The sequence below is a fragment of the Aspergillus brasiliensis genome (assembly GCF_001889945.1).
Source record: "Aspergillus brasiliensis CBS 101740 unplaced genomic scaffold ASPBRscaffold_4, whole genome shotgun sequence".
In the NCBI taxonomy this organism is placed as follows: Eukaryota; Fungi; Ascomycota; class Eurotiomycetes; order Eurotiales; family Aspergillaceae; genus Aspergillus; species Aspergillus brasiliensis.
This window is the reverse complement of record NW_027137445.1, coordinates 1,446,667-1,466,182: the sequence shown is the minus strand read 5'-3', so window position 1 is coordinate 1,466,182 and position 19,516 is coordinate 1,446,667. Positions and strand designations below refer to the sequence as shown.

The following is a 19,516-nucleotide window of genomic DNA, read 5'->3' as shown; positions in this document are numbered from 1 at the left end:
TATGTAAAGGACTGTTCATGTGCAAATTGCGCATAGAGATCAGAAATAATCCAGGTCAGTTGCCCCCTGGGAAAAGACCGGCTGATGAGGGCATGCAACACGGTATATAATGGGCGGCTCCGGGGCGAAGCACCGCCGCTGCGGCCACGTTTGCCAAGTACGTCAGGGTTAGGGGGTGTCAAGGAAACCGTAGCCAAGACTTAGCCACAGTGAGGAATAACAAAACAAGAAAAGAAAAGAAAGGTGTAGGGGGAGGAAGGAAGAGCAAGAGTGATAGGAGACTGAAGCACAACGGTGCAAGATTCAAACGGAGAGGAAGAGGGAGGAGGAACGAGATATGGCCGATGCGGTTACATTGCATTGAAAGCAGTCGGAGAGAATCGATAGTTACGGGGTTGGTTACTTTACTTACTCCGTATTAGATGCGACTCTCGCATCTGACTGGCTCACCGGGACCCCGTTCCTTCCCACATCGGGAAAGCGTATCGTCTCACGTGACTAATTAAGGACCCATGAGTGCCTTCCGCATTAGGACATGCCATGACTTTCTCCAGGTTCTACCTCAGAAAGTGTCATCGTCTTCTTATTTATAGCAATATTGTTTCATCCATGCATCAATCACTAACTACTACCAATCTGAGTCGTACTACATATACGGGCCTCATCTTGAAATGAAGCACCGGATTTCAGCAGGCATTCTAGCACTCCCTTGTTAGTGTGCGAACCGGAAATCTAGCCGCTTATTTCCCTCATCTCTTGTGGTTGCGACATAGTCAACCCGTTGATCCTCAGTCATGGCGTTCCATTTTTGGTCTCGTTGTCGGTTCCGTAGCATATAGTACGCTTTGGTCGCCATGTAGATAGCCATGTTGACACTCACTATAGACAAGAGCACTCGGTTTCCAAGCACGTAACGTGGTGCATCCCCTACGGGTCAAATTGCGAGTTTATCCTTGATCAGCCCATGACTATATCATTGCAGGATGATTGGTGAGAAAAGACACTTACAATCCCGGTAGATGTTCGAAGCTATAATGGCAGATAGTTGTGTAGACATGTTGTATATCGCAGCTGCAATCGCCCGAGTCCGCACGCTGTTGGAATTGCGGGATACCCATCCAGCTTGTAGGGCATGAGCTATTCAACTTCACGTTAGAATAGTGCCCCCAAATGAGGGTGGCTCAACTTCAACCGGCCTACCGTTAGGGAACCCGAGGAACAGTGTGAGAACGCTCCATACGATCCACTTGTTGGTTTGGCTCAGATCCACCACATTCATGTAAATGAGGAATGGCAAGCACCAAAGCTGTGCCAAAGCTCCCATAGAGGCAAGTGAGCCGAACATCTCCCCTGCATAGGTGAGGGCAATTCTTGTTATAATCCCGATTGCCTGGCAGTCAGTCAGGCCTGTCATGAGATAAGCGATTCGGTTCTCTCGTTCTACTTACACTGTAGGGGAGCGAGAGTAGTATTGTATTGAAGGTGCTGAAGCCATAATCCTTCAATTGCAATGTGAAATACTGCGAAACAGTAGCTGCTCATTGCCTTAGTCAACAACTTTCCTGATTTTGCGCACATAGGGTATAAGGAGTGCACTGACTATTGGGTGCCGAGAACAATATTCCAACAATGTATAGCGGCCACAAATCAAAGTCTTTGATACTCATCCATACAAGCTTGGGCGTCAGTGGCTGGCGATTATGCATGGAGCCCTTACTCGGGTCTTCTCGTAAGAGGCGATTGACCATTATGGTCTCCTCCCTTTATATATTCTCATCTCAGCATCCTGGTATTTCTCCTGTTTACTTATTCTTGGCTTACCTTGCTGTGAACCAGCCTTGCTTTCCACGAGCCCAGTGAGCTGTTTGTGTCGCTGAAGGGGGCAGGAGGACGATAGCAAGAAGACCCAATGCCAAGGTGAGGAGCCCCTGTTCCGCTTAAGCCAGATGCTACAGTAAAGGCAAGGATAAGTACATACCTCAATCAAGAAGAGCCATCGCCAACCAGCTTGCCCACCCTGACCGCCCAGATGGAGGATGCCATACGCAAGTATCCCCGCCAACATGTCCGCTAGAGAAGATGCGGCGTACCAGTATCCAAGACGTATGGACAGCTCATGGTGCTTGTAGAAATATGAGAGGTAAAGGATGACCTTTTCGGAGTTAAAGCGGTTTGTTAGGGACAGGAGACAGTAAGGCACTTACAGTGGGTGTGAAGCCTCCTGACACCAATCCTATCAAAGCTCGACAGACCAGGAAGGAGACTCTGTTGGAGAGCCAGAATTGGCAGCTCGCAACAATCGACCACATGATCATCTGTATAGGGATCCACCTGTCGCAGCCAATTCTCTTGCTGATGATCTGGGTGGGTATCTCACTGAGGAGAAAGCACAATCTGTACAGTGTATTCCCTAGATTGTAATCTGCATTGTGCATAAGGTGCGATTCATAAAAAAGGGAACCCAAGCTCAATGGTATCTACTGACCATCACGAGATAGCCGGATATCGGTCAGAAAACTGTCGGCATTGGCTTGCTCTAATATCGTCAGTGGATTAGGTGTGATCAAGATTGAGATCTACCCACGAATATTGGACTTGTCCAGCTCCAAGGCAGTTATCATTATGCAAGCCCACGTAATGATACGCAGATCCAGCTTTCTGACGATTTTCTAGGTACACCTAGGATCAGTGCTTGTTGGCTCGCTGATGGGCCTCATATACATACATTCTCTTCAGCCCAAGTCCATCTTGCCGCCGGATCGAAGCGATGAATGCCTTCCCAGTCGGGACGTGGTTTGTATTCCTCAGCTAGGTCAGGGTCATCATACACCGACGGTTGTGTTGCAATGGCATTGGGATCACGGGGTTGAGATCGCCGAAACCAAATCCGTTTCTCCTTGTGGGAGCAACTGAGTACTTCATCGGCCGAAACGGTAGCAGCCTTTTGCGTCACACTTATCACTGTCTTCTCGATGTCTGGCGTTGCATAGCCACTTACTTCCTCGCCTGGGTGATTCTTGACTGCAAAGGAGCGAGCAATGACAAGAGACATGCTTTATTGATAGAGCAAACTCGCCCAAATGACTTCTTTTGCCCTATCAACATGAACGAGGCCGACAAGTTCATTTATATCTTCTCGCCCTCTGCTCTATATTTGGGCCATCCTTGACTTGCGCAACAGGCAAGGGGATGGGTTAGAGCAACCACCACGGCTCTATGCTCACATGGTTCTTACAATTGCCGCATCCTGAGGGTTGGGATCTAGATCACAGCGTGGACACAACCTGCCAATTTACCAGGGTCTAGAAGAACAAAGTCTCAAGAACAGCCAGGTCTGCGAGCCCCCCTGGAACAGTCCCTGGTAGTTAGCCTGTATCGCTGATACATGCTCGCTATTGGTGTCAGGCGTCTATCTGGCATACATGCATGACGGTAGGTTTCATTGCAGCGTCCACTTAATGCTGCACAGTTCTGCCGGTTAAAGCGAGGACTGCAGAATCGCGCAATTTACGTTGTCTACAAATACCTCAAGGTCAGCCAAGACTAAGCATGAATTTCCTATGTCCTTAACGCTCCGATGTGCCACAACCGGAGATAAGCCCTCGATTCGCCTCGAACTATACATTCCGTGGTAGCACAATAAAGGGATATGCGCACTTGTAAGGAGGATTCGGACTTAAGGCTTTGGGGAAGGTTCTAGGCGCAATGGTAGTATGGTGTGACACAATAGCTGTCAGGCGCCTACCCCAGATTAGCTTAGATGAAGGCCTAGGTAGAGTGCCATGCAAGGGTGCAGCATACAGCCAGAGTACATTCTTGACTGTGTATGATGCGAGGATCATCCCTGGGCAACTGATAATTAGCGCCATCCAGGCTCTGCAACACGAACCCGACAGATTGCAGGCATCAGGCATTACCTGGATGCGTGCAGATAAAATGATCTGGCTCAAAGAATAAGCAGGAGGAAGCGGGAACAGAAGGGGAATGTGGGTGCTCACATGTGCGGCACGGTCACCTGCCTGGAGATAAGCCCAACATGCAGCAGGATCTCGATCTAGACCCACCGATCTTCAAGTCGGTTCAATCCTTTGCAGGGTAATCTAGTATCTACATGGCCTAGACTGGTGAGCTGATGCATATTTTATCTTACAGCTATTTTATGGGGAGTGGTCTCTACGACACGTGCTAAGCGCTTTCGTCACAAAGCGAGTTGGACTTGCTTTCATGCATATTCATTCCCATGGTCGCGCCCTTCCATTCTCGGACGTGCCAAATACCCTGGTATATCTTCAAACCTTGGCATTAGGCTTGAACAAGGCTTCTTTGGTGTCGTATGTATATTTGAGCTCAAGGTGCCAATAGTCGGGAGCTGTAGCCTTTGTGACTAACCATGCCTTGTCCAGAGCCTCAACCACCTCCTCGGGTAGCGGGCCTTTCTGGATATCCTTGAGGTTACTTTCCAGCTGAGAAAGGCTACTCACTCCTACCACAATTCCATCACGGCCATGATCCTTGATGTTCAACGCAGAGTGATGGTGGATCCACCGGAAGGCGGTTTCGGGCAACGTCAATCCATGCTTTTCCACAACAGGTTCGATAATCCGTAGAGCGTCAAACGTCGCATCCTTGAAATACCGACTGCGGTACAATGATCCACTGTGAGCCGTATCACTGTACCTACCTTCTGCTGGCACATCTTTGGTCTTATACTTGCCCGAGAGGAGTCCACCAGCAAGGGGGTTGTAAACCACGATGTCGATGCCATAGCGCTTGCAAGCATGGATGAGCTCGGTCTCAATGTTGCGTGCTATGACGAAGAGAGTCAGAACCAAGTTTCCGTGTCATGCGAGGATTTAGCGTGGACGCAGGGATTGACTCACTGATGGCATTGTACATGGCCTGGTAAATCGTGGGCCGGACCCAGCCTCGTTCGTTGCACATGGTCACAATCTCCGCAACCTCGAAGGCAGTGTAGTTACTCAGACCGAGTTCTACGAACTTGCCTTCTTTATGTAGTTCATTGACAGTCTCCAAAGTTTCCGCAAAGGGGACCGACCTGTCGGGTGCATGAAGGTAGAAGATGTCAACACAGTCGGTTCCGAGTTGATTCAAGGATAATTCGAACGTCTCTCGCAAGACATCCGGCTTGTGTGTGCCCGGAACCTTCGGATACACCTTGGTTGCCAGAGTCAGGCCACGTTCCTTCCATCTGGCTTGGGCAGTGAACGCCTCCTGTTCTCCTCCAATATAAATTCTTGCCGTGTCAACCTCATTGAAGCCTTGCTGTTGAAAGTAGTCCAGGCACTTGTTGAAATCATCAAGGGAGGTGATCCGAGCACCCTCAGCTTCATTAGGGCCAAAGGTCATCAAGCCGAGGATGACCCGAGGTGTGGGGTTCTGTGCGAGGAGCGGCATGATGAAGTCCAAGACACTGCCAAGGTAAGAGTAAATGAGCTGTAATGACCAAATTGAGGGGAGGAAGGATGAAATGCATGCGTACCTCGGTTAGAGGAATCAAGGAAATCTTAGGTAGTCTGTTCCAAGGGACAGCGGAGTTTGGATGGTGCCAGGAAGGTTATGGCCTGAGGAAGAAGGGGTGGGAGGGTTCAAATAGACAAGCACTTCCGGCTCCCCACATTCTCGTCGCACGCAACTTCGGCCGTCCCATGGCACCGAACCAATATCTGCTGAGACGTCGATGACGAGCTGGGTTTAATATTGCCCGGTTGCACATGAGGTGATTTCCCCGCTGCAAAGCGAGTAAGCTGAGAGGTATAATATCCCGGTTGTCAGCGTGGTGGCATGCTGGGTGGTGAATGAGATGCCCAGGCTAGCTCCCCCGCAGGCCGGTGGTAGCCCAACCAACACGCCCGTTATCGGCAGCTTCCTTGTCTTGTCAACTCGACAGTTCCTCTACAATCTATCCAGCACGTTATAAGTAGCACTCTTTCGCTTGTACACATCTATATCCAAGATGACCGTGCCAACAAAAACTCAATACTCCATTCTGGTCATCAACCCCAACACTTCAACGCACATGACCAATGCTTTGATCCCCATACTGGACAATCTCGGACATGGCGGCGTCCAATTTGATTACTTCACAGCTCCAGCATCCGAATCAGTCACGCTTCCCGATGGGAAAGTGGTTGAAGGAGTGCCCAGCATCGACTCTGGTGAAGATTCAGTCAAATCGGCTTTTTATTGCATGCCCTTCCTAGAGCCACTGGTGTCCGAGTACGACGGCTTCATCGTGGCCTGCTTCTCAGCTCATCCCCTCGTTGGCATGCTTAAAGAGAAGGTCAGATCGATCGAAGATGCAGAGTCATCGGGGGTTCCGTCGGAACTTAAAGTTAAAAAAAAGTATGTGACGGGCATCTTCGAAGCGGCAGTTCTTGCTGCTCTCGGCGTGATCAGTTCATTTCAAGCCACCGGGGGCCCAAATTTCGAGAAGGCCCAATCTCGAGATACCTTCGGCATCATTTCGACCGGTAAAGTTTGGGAGACTGAACTCAGCAATGCGGTCGCCGATATGCTCGGCAACTCGGGAGATTCCACATCCACCGGTCGGTTCGCCGGGGTGGAAACAACTGGACTGACAGCCGTCGAACTACACACTACCCCTCCTCGCGAAGTGAGGAGGAGACTGGTCGAAGCAACAGAACGGCTTCTAAAAACGACAACCCATCCTGTTGGTGCGATATGCATGGGCTGTGCCGGCATGGTGGGCATGGAAGACGCAATAAGAGAGGGATGTGTCAGAGCATACGGACGACGGAAAGGCGGTCAAGTCAGAATAGTTGATGGTGTTATTGCTGGAGCAGGCATGCTTGCAACGGCTTGCAAAGCCGGTTTCTAGGTTCCTGTCTGCATTTAGTATACCATCTCCGAGGTTGGAGACGGTCTGATACTGTGTGGCCATGTATTGCCATGAACTGCAGCCAGTTCATCCAGCTACGAAGAACGGGCTGCGGCTGTTTGTATTATTACAAGGAGAGAGTGTGTGTATGATGTCGCTTCAGCTAGTAGCCATGATTCCAATGGCAATTCATGAAACCCAGCGTCACGTGTTATGTGTTTATGAGTTCTATCCCTTAGCCTAGGCAATGGCAGAATACCGTAGGTTCAAAGTAAAGGTCGACTTCCCTATTTCACTTTCAGATAATCTTACTTGGCCGTCTTTGGTTACTGACCAATAATCAGGGATTCCAATTCACGAAGATCTGCTAATCCATGGGGCTTCTTTGTCTCTGGTTCATAGTTGGGGTGCGGAAGTCGACAAGGGACTGTTTAGTGTTTCGGCCTAAGGCCCCCACACACCTAATCGAGACTTGAACTTCCCCGCGGAACGCGCTACGCGTGGGCTATAATCTACGATCACTTGCGGTGATCAAGGAACAAGATGCCCAGGTGAGTTTCCACCCTCACAGCTTTCCTGTAATCTGTTAAGAGCCATGGGATCGTTTTAGCAGAATCTAATCTCTAAATCCAGGGAAATCATAACGATCCAAGCCGGCCAGTGCGGTAACAATGGTACGGATTCCTACGAGAAGCAGCTCCAACTATAGCTCTTGACGAACATCGTTCGGCATATTTCAAAGCGTCGCTAACTTATATCTGCAATAGTCGGCGCTCAATTCTGGCAACAGCTCTGTCTTGAACACGGCATAAGCCAGGATGGAAACCTGGAGGATTTCGCGACCGAGGGCGGCGATCGTAAAGACGTCTTCTTCTATCAGGTATCCTTGCTCCCTCTCATTACGGTTTGATAACCCAAGAAACTAATCAGGTACGATTCTTTAGAGCGATGACACCCGATATATCCCTCGAGCGATCCTGCTCGATCTTGAACCCAGGGTACGACCCCTTCCGCGAAAGATTTATCTTGAAGGAACCAGTGTGATCGCGCGAACGGTGAGCTGAGAAATTTCCGATTAGGTCCTCAATGCCATTCAGGCTGGTCCGTACCGAAACATCTACAATCCAGAGAACTTCTTCATCGGGCAACAGGGTATTGGCGCAGGAAACAATTGGGGAGCGGGCTATTCCGCAGGCGAGGTCGTGCAAGAAGAGATCTTTGACATGATTGACCGTGAAGCGGATGGCAGTGACTCTTTGGAGGTATGATACCGATGCGAGCATGATATACTTTTACGTGCGGACTTGGGTTGGTGATTGAGCTCGGTGCTAATGGCTACTTTGGCAGGGATTCATGTTCCTGCATTCAATTGCAGGAGGTACAGGTTCAGGATTGGGTAGTTTCATACTGGAACGCATGAACGATCGGTTTCCCAAGAAGTTGATACAGACTTACTCTGTCTTCCCCGATACGCAGTCTGCAGACGTCGTGGTCAACCCATACAACAGTTTGCTCGCGATGAGGAGGTTGACGCAGAATGCGGACTCAGTGGTACGGCACTGTCGGTCTAATGAGTTAACGACGGACTTCGCTGAACTTGCAATCTAGGTCGTATTGGATAACGGTGCTCTTTCGAGGATCGTCGCGGATAGGCTCCACGTACAAGAGCCATCTTTCCAGCAGACCAACCAGCTCGTAAGTAACCGCTGGTCTGCAATTCTACTGGCGCTGACCACTCCTAGGTTTCTACTGTTATGTCTGCTTCTACGACGACCCTCCGATATCCCGGATATATGCACAATGACCTCGTGGGAATCATCGCTTCCCTCATCCCTACACCGCGCAGCCACTTCCTGATCACCTCATACACCCCGTTCACCGGCGACAACATCGAACAGGCCAAGACCGTGCGTAAAACCACCGTTTTGGATGTCATGCGCCGTCTGCTGCAGCCGAAGAACCGCATGGTTTCCATCAACCCCAGCAAATCCAGCTGCTACATCAGTATCCTCAACATCATTCAGGGAGAAGCAGACCCGACGGATGTACACAAGTCACTCCTTCGTATCCGGGAGCGACGCCTGGCATCCTTTATCCCATGGGGCCCAGCGAGCATTCAAGTCGCATTGACGAAGAAATCTCCTTACATGCAGAACACCCACCGAGTCAGTGGTCTGATGCTGGCGAATCACACCTCGGTCGCGACACTGTTCAAACGAATCGTCCAGCAATACGACCGTCTGCGGAAGCGGAACGCCTTCTTAGAGCAATACAAGAAGGAGAGTCCTTTCTCGGACGGCCTGGGCGAGTTCGACGAGGCCAGAGCGGTAGTCATGGATCTCGTCGGCGAGTATGAAGCCGCAGAGAAGGAAGACTATCTGGATCCAGACGCAGGAAAGGAGAAAGAGATAGGGGTGTGAGTGTGAGTGTGAGTGTGGTTATGCTGGTCCAATCTAATGTCCCACTTGCGATTTCCTCATACCTCTTTTTTCTTTTTGCTTTTCTTCTCCTCTTCATATTCCCGTCATGACTTACAAGGGTTGACCGGTGTCGAGTGGCAAGGGCGTTTTCTTCTTTTGTGTTGCGACAGAATACCTTTCTCTTTCAAATTGATATGACTTGGGCCCGTTATTAATGAACAAGAAAAAAATATTGCTGAAAAGATTGCACCGCATCAATCGATGTGCCGAGGACGGGCATATCGTACAACTGTGTAACAATCCTGTAGACCCAAACCGATGAAACACGCAGTCAGACCAACGGTCAGAATCGCTCACTAATAGGTCCATGTCCACGCCCATACCCATACCCAAGGTATCCATCCCCTCTTGTACCTACCTATATCCGAATGAGTGTGTAACCTCTTACAGAATCCGAGGTATCCTATCTCACATATATGTATACGGCTAACCTTGCCCCCCCCCCTCCTCCTCCCTGTCGCAAGATGGACCGATTCCCCAGCCAGCCAATAGCTGAGTCATTAATTGTTATGTGTTAACTAACTAACTAACTAAATTACTTACGTGACTACCCCTAATTATATGTCTCAGTTTTTGTGAAACAGAGAAACAAAGGAAGAAAGTCAAGAAAACAATGACATTGGGAAACACAGGTTTCTAAGAATGTGTGCGCCACCATGCTTCGTATATTGATCTAGCCTAGTCTATTTAGGCTAGATTTTTTTTTTGTTCCCCTCTAACATTCTCAGCATGGTGAGGATGTCGGTAGATGTGTGTGTGTGTGTGTGTGTGTGTGTGTGTGTGTGTGATTTGGCGATAGTGAGGCGGGGGAAGTAAGATCCGACTACTGAGAAGAGAGTATAGATTCATGCCCAAGGTGAAGTGAGGAGTACTACTAGTATTGCTTAGGGTAGGGTAGGGTATGAGTAGTAAGGTAAGTAAGTAAGTGCCTTAACGCCTCGGGTTCAGAGCTGAGAGCGTCAGGCATCATTGTACTACTGTTATTAGTGGTGTCGCGTTTCAACCGAAGCGATTAATTAGGATAGAGAACTAAGTAGTTAATTTAGCAACGTTTCTTGTTCATTCTTGCTTTGGGAGGGTAAAGGAGGGGACTCAGGGACCTTGTATGCAAATAGACTAGACAAGATGACACAGAATAGAAATGATGGCCAGTAGGAGAAAATGAAATGCACAAGCGTTATTGTTGGAAGATGATCCACTTGGGTACCTACTTGGTACTTAGGCAGTAGATAGCCGGATAGTATGGGGACCGGGGTAAATACTAGTTAGTTTAGATAACTACTAGCAATAGGAATAAATAGGAATAGTAGTACTTCTGTAGGTAGGATGGCCCAATTCCCCCCCACCCACCGCCCATAGGACAATTGCGCTCGAGACGTGAAGGATGGCGTTCTTGAATGCGGTTGGTTCATTTCGTCCATCGGTCTGTGTCTGTGTGCGAGAGTCTCGACTGGGCATTGCATAGTTAGATAGTATGGTGCTTACGTAGCTGCAGTCATCAATTACCAGTAAATTAGGTGCAGGACGATGAGTATTCAAAAGTATTCCTGTACTACTCACCTACGTCAACATACTGATGCCATGCTTGCTATCTATGGATCTGTGCGGAGGGCACGGCTGTGCTTCAACCATGATCTGGTAATTAGCTGCGAGTAACAAACCAAAAAAAAGGGCTTTGTTGGGAACTGCAATCGAGTGTGCTTATTTATGCACTCCATGGAATCTGCAAACCCAAGGGTAGGTGCATGATGATGATAATAATAATAATAATAATAATAATAATAATAATAATAATAATAATAATAATCCATAATACCATAACTACCGGGGTTACTCCGTGGAATCGGCAAGGGTTCCGTGCTGGTTTCCGTGCTCTACTGATTCTGTGCTAGATAGGGAGCACATAGCATATTGCTGATGGTTTGGAAGATAAAAACCTTCCCAGGATATTTACGATGAGATCATCACTATGTACGAGACGACCACTTGATCTGTAATGGTGAGCAAGAAATCCTGATTGTAGAAGAAAGATCCATCAATATAAGTCATCAGGATGGATGCTGGCTGCAAGGCGTGAGTAAATCTCACGTGATGAGTTGGGGAAAAGTTTGGTAAGAAGTAGGTTTTGGATTGGAATTCATTTTCCAGGTATGGGGGAAACCGGTTGAAACAAGATGGGCAAAATTGGGAATCATAATAATAAGGAGGTGTGCGTTATACTACAGTAGTACGACCCTCGGGATGCAGCTTCACTGGTGTGCACAGACACACCCATTTCCTTTTCTCCTTCGTGGAGGTGCCTGGATGGGAGGGAGAGAGAGAGAGAGAGGTAAGAGGGCCCAGGCTTGCATGCATTGTTGGGCCGGATAGTTTGGGAAAACCGGGGGGAGGAGAGGAAGGGAAGGGAAGGGAAGGCAACGTTGAACGGGGTCAGTAGACTAGTAAGCGTGAACGTCCTTTTGGGTTAGGACGGGGTGTAGTAGGTGGAGGAGGGACTTTTGGCAGCGATAGTTATATACACTTGAATAAAAAAAAAGCCTCGTGAGGAGCAGAAGCAGCTGATGTGGACATGGTTGCCCTCGCTTAGATAGGATTGATCGGCCTGATGATGAAGAAGGAAAGGGGTTGGTGGTGGTGGTGGTGTTGGTGAAAAGGCCAGTTGATGATGCGTTGGTTTGGAGCATGGATGGACACGTAGGAAAACGGGTGAACTTGGATGTAACTCACTCCTCTCTCCTTGAGTCTCTTGTATGACCTTTGCTCTAATTTTCTCTCTTTCATTTTTATTTTATTTTATTTATTTTTTAACTTCTGCCTTCTCCTATTTTTCTAGTCATTAAATAAATTATTAAGATATGGAGTCATTAATTTTTCTTTTTCTTTTTCTTTTTCTTTCCTTTCTTTTTCCAAGTCCCCTGGTCCTGTGGAATGTTAAACTTTGCCAGTGACCAGCAACTTGCCATCTATTGCTATGTGACTTAGTAACTTACTACTACTACTACTAAATACTACTAAATGCTAATTACTACCAACTTACTAACTTCGGGAGCCTAAAGAAGAAGGCAAAGGCAAAATGAGTAGAACTTTTTGCCGGGTACCGAACGGGAACCTCGTGCGCATCCGGCCAACGCAGCAGCAGGACGAACCGAACTCGATAGCCGTCGCCCGAAGGCGTATGTAGAGGTAACCAGAGATTTGAAGAGTTCAGGACTAAGAAAAGAGGCCGATGGATGGATGGATTGGATGGATGAATGGCTGTGAAAGGGAGAGCAACCAGCGAAACCCAAAGAATCCTGGAAGCTTCTGGGTCCACCAGGCCGATTTGCCTCCACCGGGCGTCGTCGTCCTTGCCCGTCGGAGGAATAGTCAGTCAGTCCGCAGGGCCCTTTTGAATTTTTGGCTGTTCGCTGGGCTAAGAATAAGCCCATCGGCGCCTCTCTGTAGTCTGTAACGCGGTGCGGGTGCTGCGATGCTGGATCAGCGCATTGCAGCGCCGTTCTTTGACTCAGCAAGTCATCCATGACTCCCTTTCCCCCATCGGCCTCCATTCCGTATAAATTGACTTTGCGCTGCGCTTTTGCCGCTGCCACCTATTTATTCGCTTCCTCCGCCGTCCTTTGTTCCCTTTCTCTCTTCCTCCTCTTATCTTGTGCCTCAAACCTGAGCCTGACTTCCGTGTTGCTCTGCTCTGCTCTACTCTGCTTCGCTTTCCGATCTATCCTTGATCCGCTATCCAACTAGCTACCTCCCTTAACTCCGATCTTCGGTCCCCTTCAATCTACATAGACAGACCGCCATCCTTATCTGCCTGCCTCCTTATCTGACTGACTCTCCTCACTCACCTCCTCTTTCTCCTCACCGGACTACTGCTCTCCACGTCACCCTCAACGTCCGACTCGGGTGTGCTCTTCAGTGCTTCTTTCTGGACTGCCATCATCTACTCTGCCACTTAGGCATTTTTCACTGTCATTACCAGTTCTTCTCTGGGAACAACAACCACCTCACTTCCAGCCCTCCCATCGTCATTGCTGCCCCGGCGGCTACTATCTACTCTTGACACCGCCTCCTTCCTTCCTCTCTCTCGCCACCACTTCCATCATGGCGCCCCGCAAGCCTCGCTGCAACTTCAAGGAGTGCAAGGAACCCGCTCAACGCATTGTCGGAGACTGCAGCTTTTGCAGTGGTCACTACTGCTCTAAGCACCGCATGCTGGAGGCTCACGCCTGCACGGGTCTTGAGGACTGCAAGAAGGAGTCCCACGCCCGCAATGCCGATAAGCTCAACAGTGAGCGGACTCACGTCATTAAGGGCGTATGAGATCCCGTCCCTGGATCTCACCATAATCCTCCTGCTGTGATCTTTTTCCTTTTCCTTTCTTCTCTATTGTTCCGCTGCGTCGCAAGCTTCATACATATTAGCGCGGTGTTCCTACTTGACACACATATTACCGGCATTAGCAAGTACTGCATGGCCAGTAACGCTTTCCGCGACAGTTCGCCACCTGGGTTGGTGAGGGAGTTTTGAAGTTGATATATTTTTGTTTGGCGTTCACAGCTTTGGAGTTTTGACGGCTACTTCTTTTAAAGTATCTATTTGCTGCTGCATATTTTCTTTATCTCTGCTTCAGTGGTCGTGTTCATCCTTAGACCTCCCGCGGGCGGACTATTGGCAACGGAACCGATACTAGACAACATCTCCATCTTCCAGTTCGTGTTGGATAGAATTGATGGGCCTTTTCCCCGTTTGTGAATGGTTGCTATTTCCATTGGCGTGTCACATAGCCAAGCGGTCATAGGTATATATGCATTTTTTTGTTCATCCATCCATCATCCATCAATTGAACTCCATAGATTTCGAAACCCACGGAATAGCTTGTTGATAGCATCCCAGCGTGGCCTGAGATTAGTCGTGTGCCAGCTACCCACGTAGCTGTAAGCTCAGGTAGCTATCCCGCTGCTCTGACCACTGAGCGTGCAGAACGTAGCAAGCGTCATATGATAGTAGCCCGAACCTCTTGGGACCTCTCCAACCAAAAAGCCTAGCCTGGACTCCCATAGGTTGAAACCAACTTGACACCTAGAATCCCTGCAACCGTGAAAGAAGACCTCGACCCTCTCCCCCCCCCCTCCTCCCAAAAGCACTCACCCAACCCCCCAGCACTAATACTACTACTAGTACCTAACGAGCCTGAAACAAAGTGATACGATAGCCATCGAGCCGTACCACGGGGGAAGAGGACCCTCCTTTAGCCCGGTCCAATTTTCGGCCTACCACCCACAGTTAGCCAAAAAAAAAAAAAAAAAACACGTAACCACCCCTACAAACCAGTAACTGCAGCAGGGGGGAAGGGGAAAGGGGGGTTGGAGAAAGAAGAAAACAAACATACATGTCGTGATGTTCGCTTAATCTGCTCAGATACTTGTTTAATTCTTCGACGCGCTCTTTGTGAGTTTTGACCCCTTCTCGTTTCAGGCGTTCTTGCAGCTGTATATAGTTGTTAGCTTATCTTTCCTTCATCTTGTTGTCTGTTACATAGGTATTTATTGCTTCATCACTCTGCATAGAAAGGGGCCACTTCAAGAAGAAAATAAAGGTAGCGAGACAAACATCAAGATACTAAGAAAGAAATATAGGAAAAAAAAAACAATGAAAGAACCAATGAAAGAAAAGGAATCAGTAAAATACATACCCTCTTCCTTCTCATCTCCTCATACTTCTTCTCCGCTTCAGTCTTCCCAGTCACAGCGGAGCCACCGCTCGGAGTAAGAGATGCTGATGAAGGTTCCTCTTCAGCACCACTTGCTGTTGCTGATGTTGTTGTTGTGAGCTGCTGCTCCTTCTGCTCCTGTTGCTGCTGCTGCTCATTCTCTTCCCCACTGCCTGGGACTGATGACTTCTTGCTGCTCTTCTTCTTTTTCTTCTCTATTCGACCATTGCTGGTCTTGGAGCCTTTGAGTTTTAGTTTGCCGCCTCCACCAGGGGTGGAGTATTCGCTGGGTGCCATGTCCCCTCTTTTTCAATATAGTTGAGTAAGATTTTTTATTATTGTTCTATGCTGGGTGGTAGATAGTGGTGCATGATTTGGTTGGTGGTGAGGTATGAATGATGATGGATTGAATGGGTGGATCTACTGGATGATGATGGATGGCGATTTCGGTTGCTGCTTTAACCGGCTTGGTCAGGTGACTTGTGGTGTATTAGTGGTGATTTAGGTTTGGATGGCATTGGGGAAGTACTACTACTAGTTTTGTACTTGCTGTTTCAGATTATGCAAGAGATAAATTTTGGGAGCAGATTAAATCTTGAATTATCCATGTCCGGTTATGGTTGAGGCGTATAAAGTGTTCCATTGTGTGTGCTGGTGGGTTCTACACACGGTAATCTGTCTGGCACCATGCATTGAAAGTTATTAGTAAATTTCGAAGCAGGGAGTGGTACCAGGATTAAGCTTGTCCATTTTGCTCTATTAATTCAGTATTTTAGGATTGTTGTTTCCCTTATGTCCTGCTATTCTCATGTCGTACTCAGCCTCAGAATCCCAGTTATCCAATCCCAAAAACTCCATCGTAACATTTGCACATTAATCGAATGGAATCGGGCGCAGCCCGGATCCGCCTCCTCGCTTTCGCATTTCAGCCCCTGCTGCAATTGTGCTAGGTACCTTGATTCCGCAGCAATCCCCAAAGTAGTCTGTGTGGTCGGCATGGTTGTGGTCATGGCCATGCTCATGGTCGTGCTCATCGTCTTCCATGTCGTCCGTAATCTCCCTCATCCCTGGAGCCGCCGGCAACAAGCTACCGAACAGAAAGTGCTGCATAATTGGTAACTTTCCCAGAACCTCCTTGGCGAACATCTTCTTCATGCCAGCCTCGATTTTGCTCCAGTTCTTAGCGCCGGATATGTCGTCCAGCATTGGACTGTGCCACCGTAATCCTTTGACTGTTTTCACGCTATCCACCCACCGTACCTGATCCAGATATATGTACTTGCCACTTTCTTCCTCAAGGACCGCCATGTTGTGAATTGCTAGTGGCGTAATGTAGGGATGCGCAACGAGCTGCGAGGCACCGAAAAGGAACGGCAGGAAATGGTAATCATCGAGACCCCACACTCCATGTGATCCCGCAGGTTCCAGGTAGTACGTTGTTTGAATATCACGCATGAGCTCCATGTAACTAACGTATACATGGAAAACGATCGCAGGGAAATCCGTGCCGGAGAACATGTGCACCTGACGTAGACACAGCAACCACATCATGAAGTTCAATTCGTGACCTGAACCGTAATCTAGTCGGTCGCGCGACCCGAGAGAGTTAATCAAATACGTCGAAGCTTCTTCTATAAGAGCTTGATCTTGAAACCCGAGTATATCCTTGTGCCACACCGCGCTTTGTGCTGCGACATCATCAAACAGATCGCGAAAAGCCGGGTTACCAAATCGTGAGCCGCCCTGATCAAGTGACGGGTGTGTATCGAGAAGTGATCGGATTTGGTGTACGATAGACTGAATTTTGGTGATGATGGGGGAAGGGCTGCCGATGTCCGTGGTTGCCCGCCCCCGCACTGAATCGGAGAGGCCGAAGATGAAGGCGAGGATCAAGGTGTGGGTTGAGGAAGAGAGAAATAGATCATGGTCTTGTTTCGATAAGATCCGACGCACTGGGCGCGCATACTGATGGGAGGAGAGATCTGGAGGACTAGGGAGAGGCGGGGTGACTGGTGCAGGTTCGCGGGGGGAGGACGTCTGAGACTTGGCTCTGCTCGCGCGAAGTTCAGAGAGCTTCTTGGAAAGGTCAATCTTCGGATGTGGTGCCGGGTCGGACACAGTAACTTGTGAGGCCATTTTGAGCAATATATTATGGCAGTCGATGCGATCCAGTCTTCCTAGTGACCTTGGCGCACGACAACTGGCAGGAAGATTGTTGCTATCGTTGGACGAGAATGTGATAAGCAGCTGCGGTCATCTGACACCGCTTACGATGACATAAGGTGGACTTGATGTTACAGGCAGAAACTGACCGCCTGTCAGCAGAGCAGCCACTACACCATTTCTCAAGAAGGCATAGCTCAATTGCCACAATATTGAGGCATACAGAAGGGCCTTCTGGGTGGCGACAGAACCTAATGAGGTAGACAATGGCGCTGGAAAGGATATCCGAATTGAGAACTGAGTTGAGCCACATCGGATTCATCGGACAGGACTCGGCTTTGCCGTCATCCGAATCCGTCAGCCGGGCAGCCTACCAAATCCCCTTTAAGGAGCCTCGGACGGAGTCTTACTCCGCGCCATGGATCATAATGGCATATGCGGTGCAACGCCCCCGAACCTACTGACATCACATTGAACACAAAGTTTTCGACTCCACGAACGAGGAAGCAAAGTGGACCGATCGATTTCCAATGTGGCTAAGTCCAGGGCTTCGGTTCGGATTTTCTGGAACATGAGAACGATATCCGCTGAGAACCATGGATCGGCGCGGCTGAGTTGAGGCACTATTGACTTGAAGGCAAAGGACGAGCGAAAGCGTTCAGCCTGGGGAAGGTTTCCGGAAGACAGATCTGATCGGGCAGTGGGCGGAAAGAGGATCGGTTTCGGAGGGTAAATTGAAAAACAGATGTACTGAGAGTCATCGACCCTTGCGTTGAATATGACTATTGGGGAGAGGGTTCTATCCCTTATTATTGTATCGTAAACCAGAAGGAAGACACGACGGTAAGACAGGTATAGTAAGTAATCATGATACTGCTGCAAATACTAAGTTGTTGTTTTACTTGGGATTCAGTCGGCCGGTGCCTTATACCAACCTGAACCAAGATCGGTCTATTTACTCGTTCCAGGATTCTTACGTCGCAGGCTGAAATCGTGTTTTGGCAACCAGAGCGATAAGGAACGAGGGGTGCACCTCTACGGCAGTCGTCTACCCAGATAAGCCCGAAATACGACACAGTTGGCTAGATGCATAACATTTCACACCATGATTAGACTTGATAGTTAGTCCAAGATGCCCGGTCCCTGTCCGGTGACGGTCTATCGGGTCCACGGTCTGAAGGACACACTCTGTGCCAGTCAGACAGCCATGCTTGATTTCCGGCTAGGCCGCATGTACGTCGACGATTCGGGACTATCAAGCCATTTCTCTCAGCCAATCGATAGATGTCTCTTGCTGCACAACATCGATGAGAGATAAGTAGTAAGTAGACACCTTGGGCCACACCACAGGCAGCTCGAAGAACTGCCTATCCATCCTACTTGTGTGTCCCGATCGATGAGAAAGTATAAGCCTCTCATGACTCAGTTGTCTTCAGCTCTTCATTCTATTGGCGCTACGACCAGTTGGAGATCCCCGGTCTCTTCCTAGGGGAAGGAATAAGTCAGACTGCTATGAAGGCCACTAGATGTCGAATTATCTAGACCGCGACATGGCGAAGCTGAAACAACCATGTCATCGTAGTAGCCGCGGGAAGACGACGGGAGCTGAATTGCGTCTGGGGTGTAAGGTAATCGACGGGTCACTTGGCACTTCTCTACAATAACTAACTACCTCTTTTGTGATGACTTTATCCGGGACTCTCTGCGGCGTATCCCGTAGGAAGCAATGGGCCGTTCCTGAAATAGACGGCCAAACCCAAGATCGGCCGACGTGGCTGAACTGCATTGAAACCGGAACTGGAACACATGGGCGACATCTATCTATCTAGTCCTCACTAACAGTTCCTTGGCATCCAATGATAGGCGTGACATGTGCCGCCAGACCCAAGTGGCTAGTAGTGATCCTGACAAAAGTATTGGTCTATCACTTATCAGGGGAGGGGGAGAGGGGAGCGGAGGGGATGGAATGGATACAGGAAAAGTGATGTGCCTCACTCGCTCTGAAAGGTAAGAATTGGCGCCCGCCTTCATCTATCTACTAAGTAAACTACGAACTTTCGTAGGTACTCCATGCCTCGTATTGTATCCATAATTAGTTAAGTCACCATCATTACCTCATTTGGTCAGTCAAGTAGTTCTTGTGTGGTTGTGTTTGTTTGTTGTTGGTCAGAATGCTCAACAAGTTCGCAACAACCGAGGATGATGATGCGATCATGGGATGAAGTCGCAGATAATGGAGAGGATCACCAGGGGGACGGGAGAACAATAACACCAAGATTGGGGGGAAGAGTAGAGTCTATTCTTGGT

General features: G+C 48.8%; 8 protein-coding genes across 8 annotated transcripts; 3 read left to right on the top strand and 5 right to left on the bottom strand.

Annotated features, from left to right (window-relative positions):
• Positions 1–712: 712 nt before the first annotated feature.
• ASPBRDRAFT_121894 (putative MFS transporter) lies at positions 713–3,052 on the bottom strand (the record flags this gene model as incomplete). Its single annotated transcript, XM_067617471.1, has 11 exons — positions 713–927; positions 1,009–1,137; positions 1,201–1,390; positions 1,449–1,534; positions 1,601–1,761; positions 1,822–1,928; positions 1,979–2,152; positions 2,205–2,422; positions 2,486–2,536; positions 2,585–2,669; positions 2,726–3,052. 11 exons carry the CDS (start codon positions 3,050–3,052, stop codon positions 713–715), a joined length of 1,743 nt encoding a protein of 580 aa, XP_067480824.1.
• A 1,237-nt stretch (positions 3,053–4,289) lies between these two features.
• ASPBRDRAFT_28791 (aldo/keto reductase family protein) lies at positions 4,290–5,415 on the bottom strand (the record flags this gene model as incomplete). Its single annotated transcript, XM_067622561.1, has 2 exons — positions 4,290–4,807; positions 4,881–5,415. The coding sequence occupies 2 exons, from the start codon at positions 5,413–5,415 to the stop codon at positions 4,290–4,292; spliced, it is 1,053 nt and encodes a 350-aa protein (XP_067480823.1).
• Positions 5,416–5,727: 312 nt separating this feature from the next.
• ASPBRDRAFT_508133 (aspartate/glutamate racemase family protein) lies at positions 5,728–7,136 on the top strand. The gene has a single exon (XM_067626614.1). It carries the CDS (start codon positions 5,975–5,977, stop codon positions 6,857–6,859), a length of 885 nt encoding a protein of 294 aa, XP_067480822.1. The 5' UTR covers positions 5,728–5,974; the 3' UTR covers positions 6,860–7,136.
• A 65-nt stretch (positions 7,137–7,201) lies between these two features.
• On the top strand, positions 7,202–9,673 carry ASPBRDRAFT_41261 (gamma-tubulin mipA). Its single transcript, XM_067624530.1, has 8 exons — positions 7,202–7,410; positions 7,493–7,533; positions 7,627–7,739; positions 7,804–7,857; positions 7,939–8,121; positions 8,207–8,410; positions 8,468–8,554; positions 8,602–9,673. Exons 1-8 carry the CDS (start codon positions 7,403–7,405, stop codon positions 9,277–9,279), a joined length of 1,368 nt encoding a protein of 455 aa, XP_067480821.1. The 5' UTR covers positions 7,202–7,402; the 3' UTR covers positions 9,280–9,673.
• A 2,533-nt stretch (positions 9,674–12,206) lies between these two features.
• Positions 12,207–13,137, bottom strand: ASPBRDRAFT_507884 (uncharacterized protein). Its single transcript, XM_067626609.1, has one exon. The coding sequence runs from the start codon at positions 12,885–12,887 to the stop codon at positions 12,390–12,392; it is 498 nt and encodes a 165-aa protein (XP_067480820.1). The 5' UTR covers positions 12,888–13,137; the 3' UTR covers positions 12,207–12,389.
• A 300-nt stretch (positions 13,138–13,437) lies between these two features.
• ASPBRDRAFT_121519 (AN1-type zinc finger protein) lies at positions 13,438–13,656 on the top strand (the record flags this gene model as incomplete). Its single annotated transcript, XM_067617434.1, has 1 exon — positions 13,438–13,656. The coding sequence occupies one exon, from the start codon at positions 13,438–13,440 to the stop codon at positions 13,654–13,656; it is 219 nt and encodes a 72-aa protein (XP_067480819.1).
• A 717-nt stretch (positions 13,657–14,373) lies between these two features.
• On the bottom strand, positions 14,374–15,501 carry ASPBRDRAFT_507904 (DUF1754 domain-containing protein). Its single transcript, XM_067626610.1, has 3 exons — positions 15,029–15,501; positions 14,726–14,823; positions 14,374–14,606 (listed from the first exon to the last, which is right to left on the bottom strand). The coding sequence occupies exons 1-3, from the start codon at positions 15,341–15,343 to the stop codon at positions 14,585–14,587; spliced, it is 435 nt and encodes a 144-aa protein (XP_067480818.1). The 5' UTR covers positions 15,344–15,501; the 3' UTR covers positions 14,374–14,584.
• Positions 15,502–15,919: 418 nt separating this feature from the next.
• Positions 15,920–17,182, bottom strand: ASPBRDRAFT_121305 (serine/threonine-protein phosphatase 2A activator; the record flags this gene model as incomplete). The annotated part of the gene is made up of 1 exon (XM_067617416.1): positions 15,920–17,182. The coding sequence occupies one exon, from the start codon at positions 17,180–17,182 to the stop codon at positions 15,920–15,922; it is 1,263 nt and encodes a 420-aa protein (XP_067480817.1).
• Between the last annotated feature and the right edge of the window lie 2,334 nt (positions 17,183–19,516).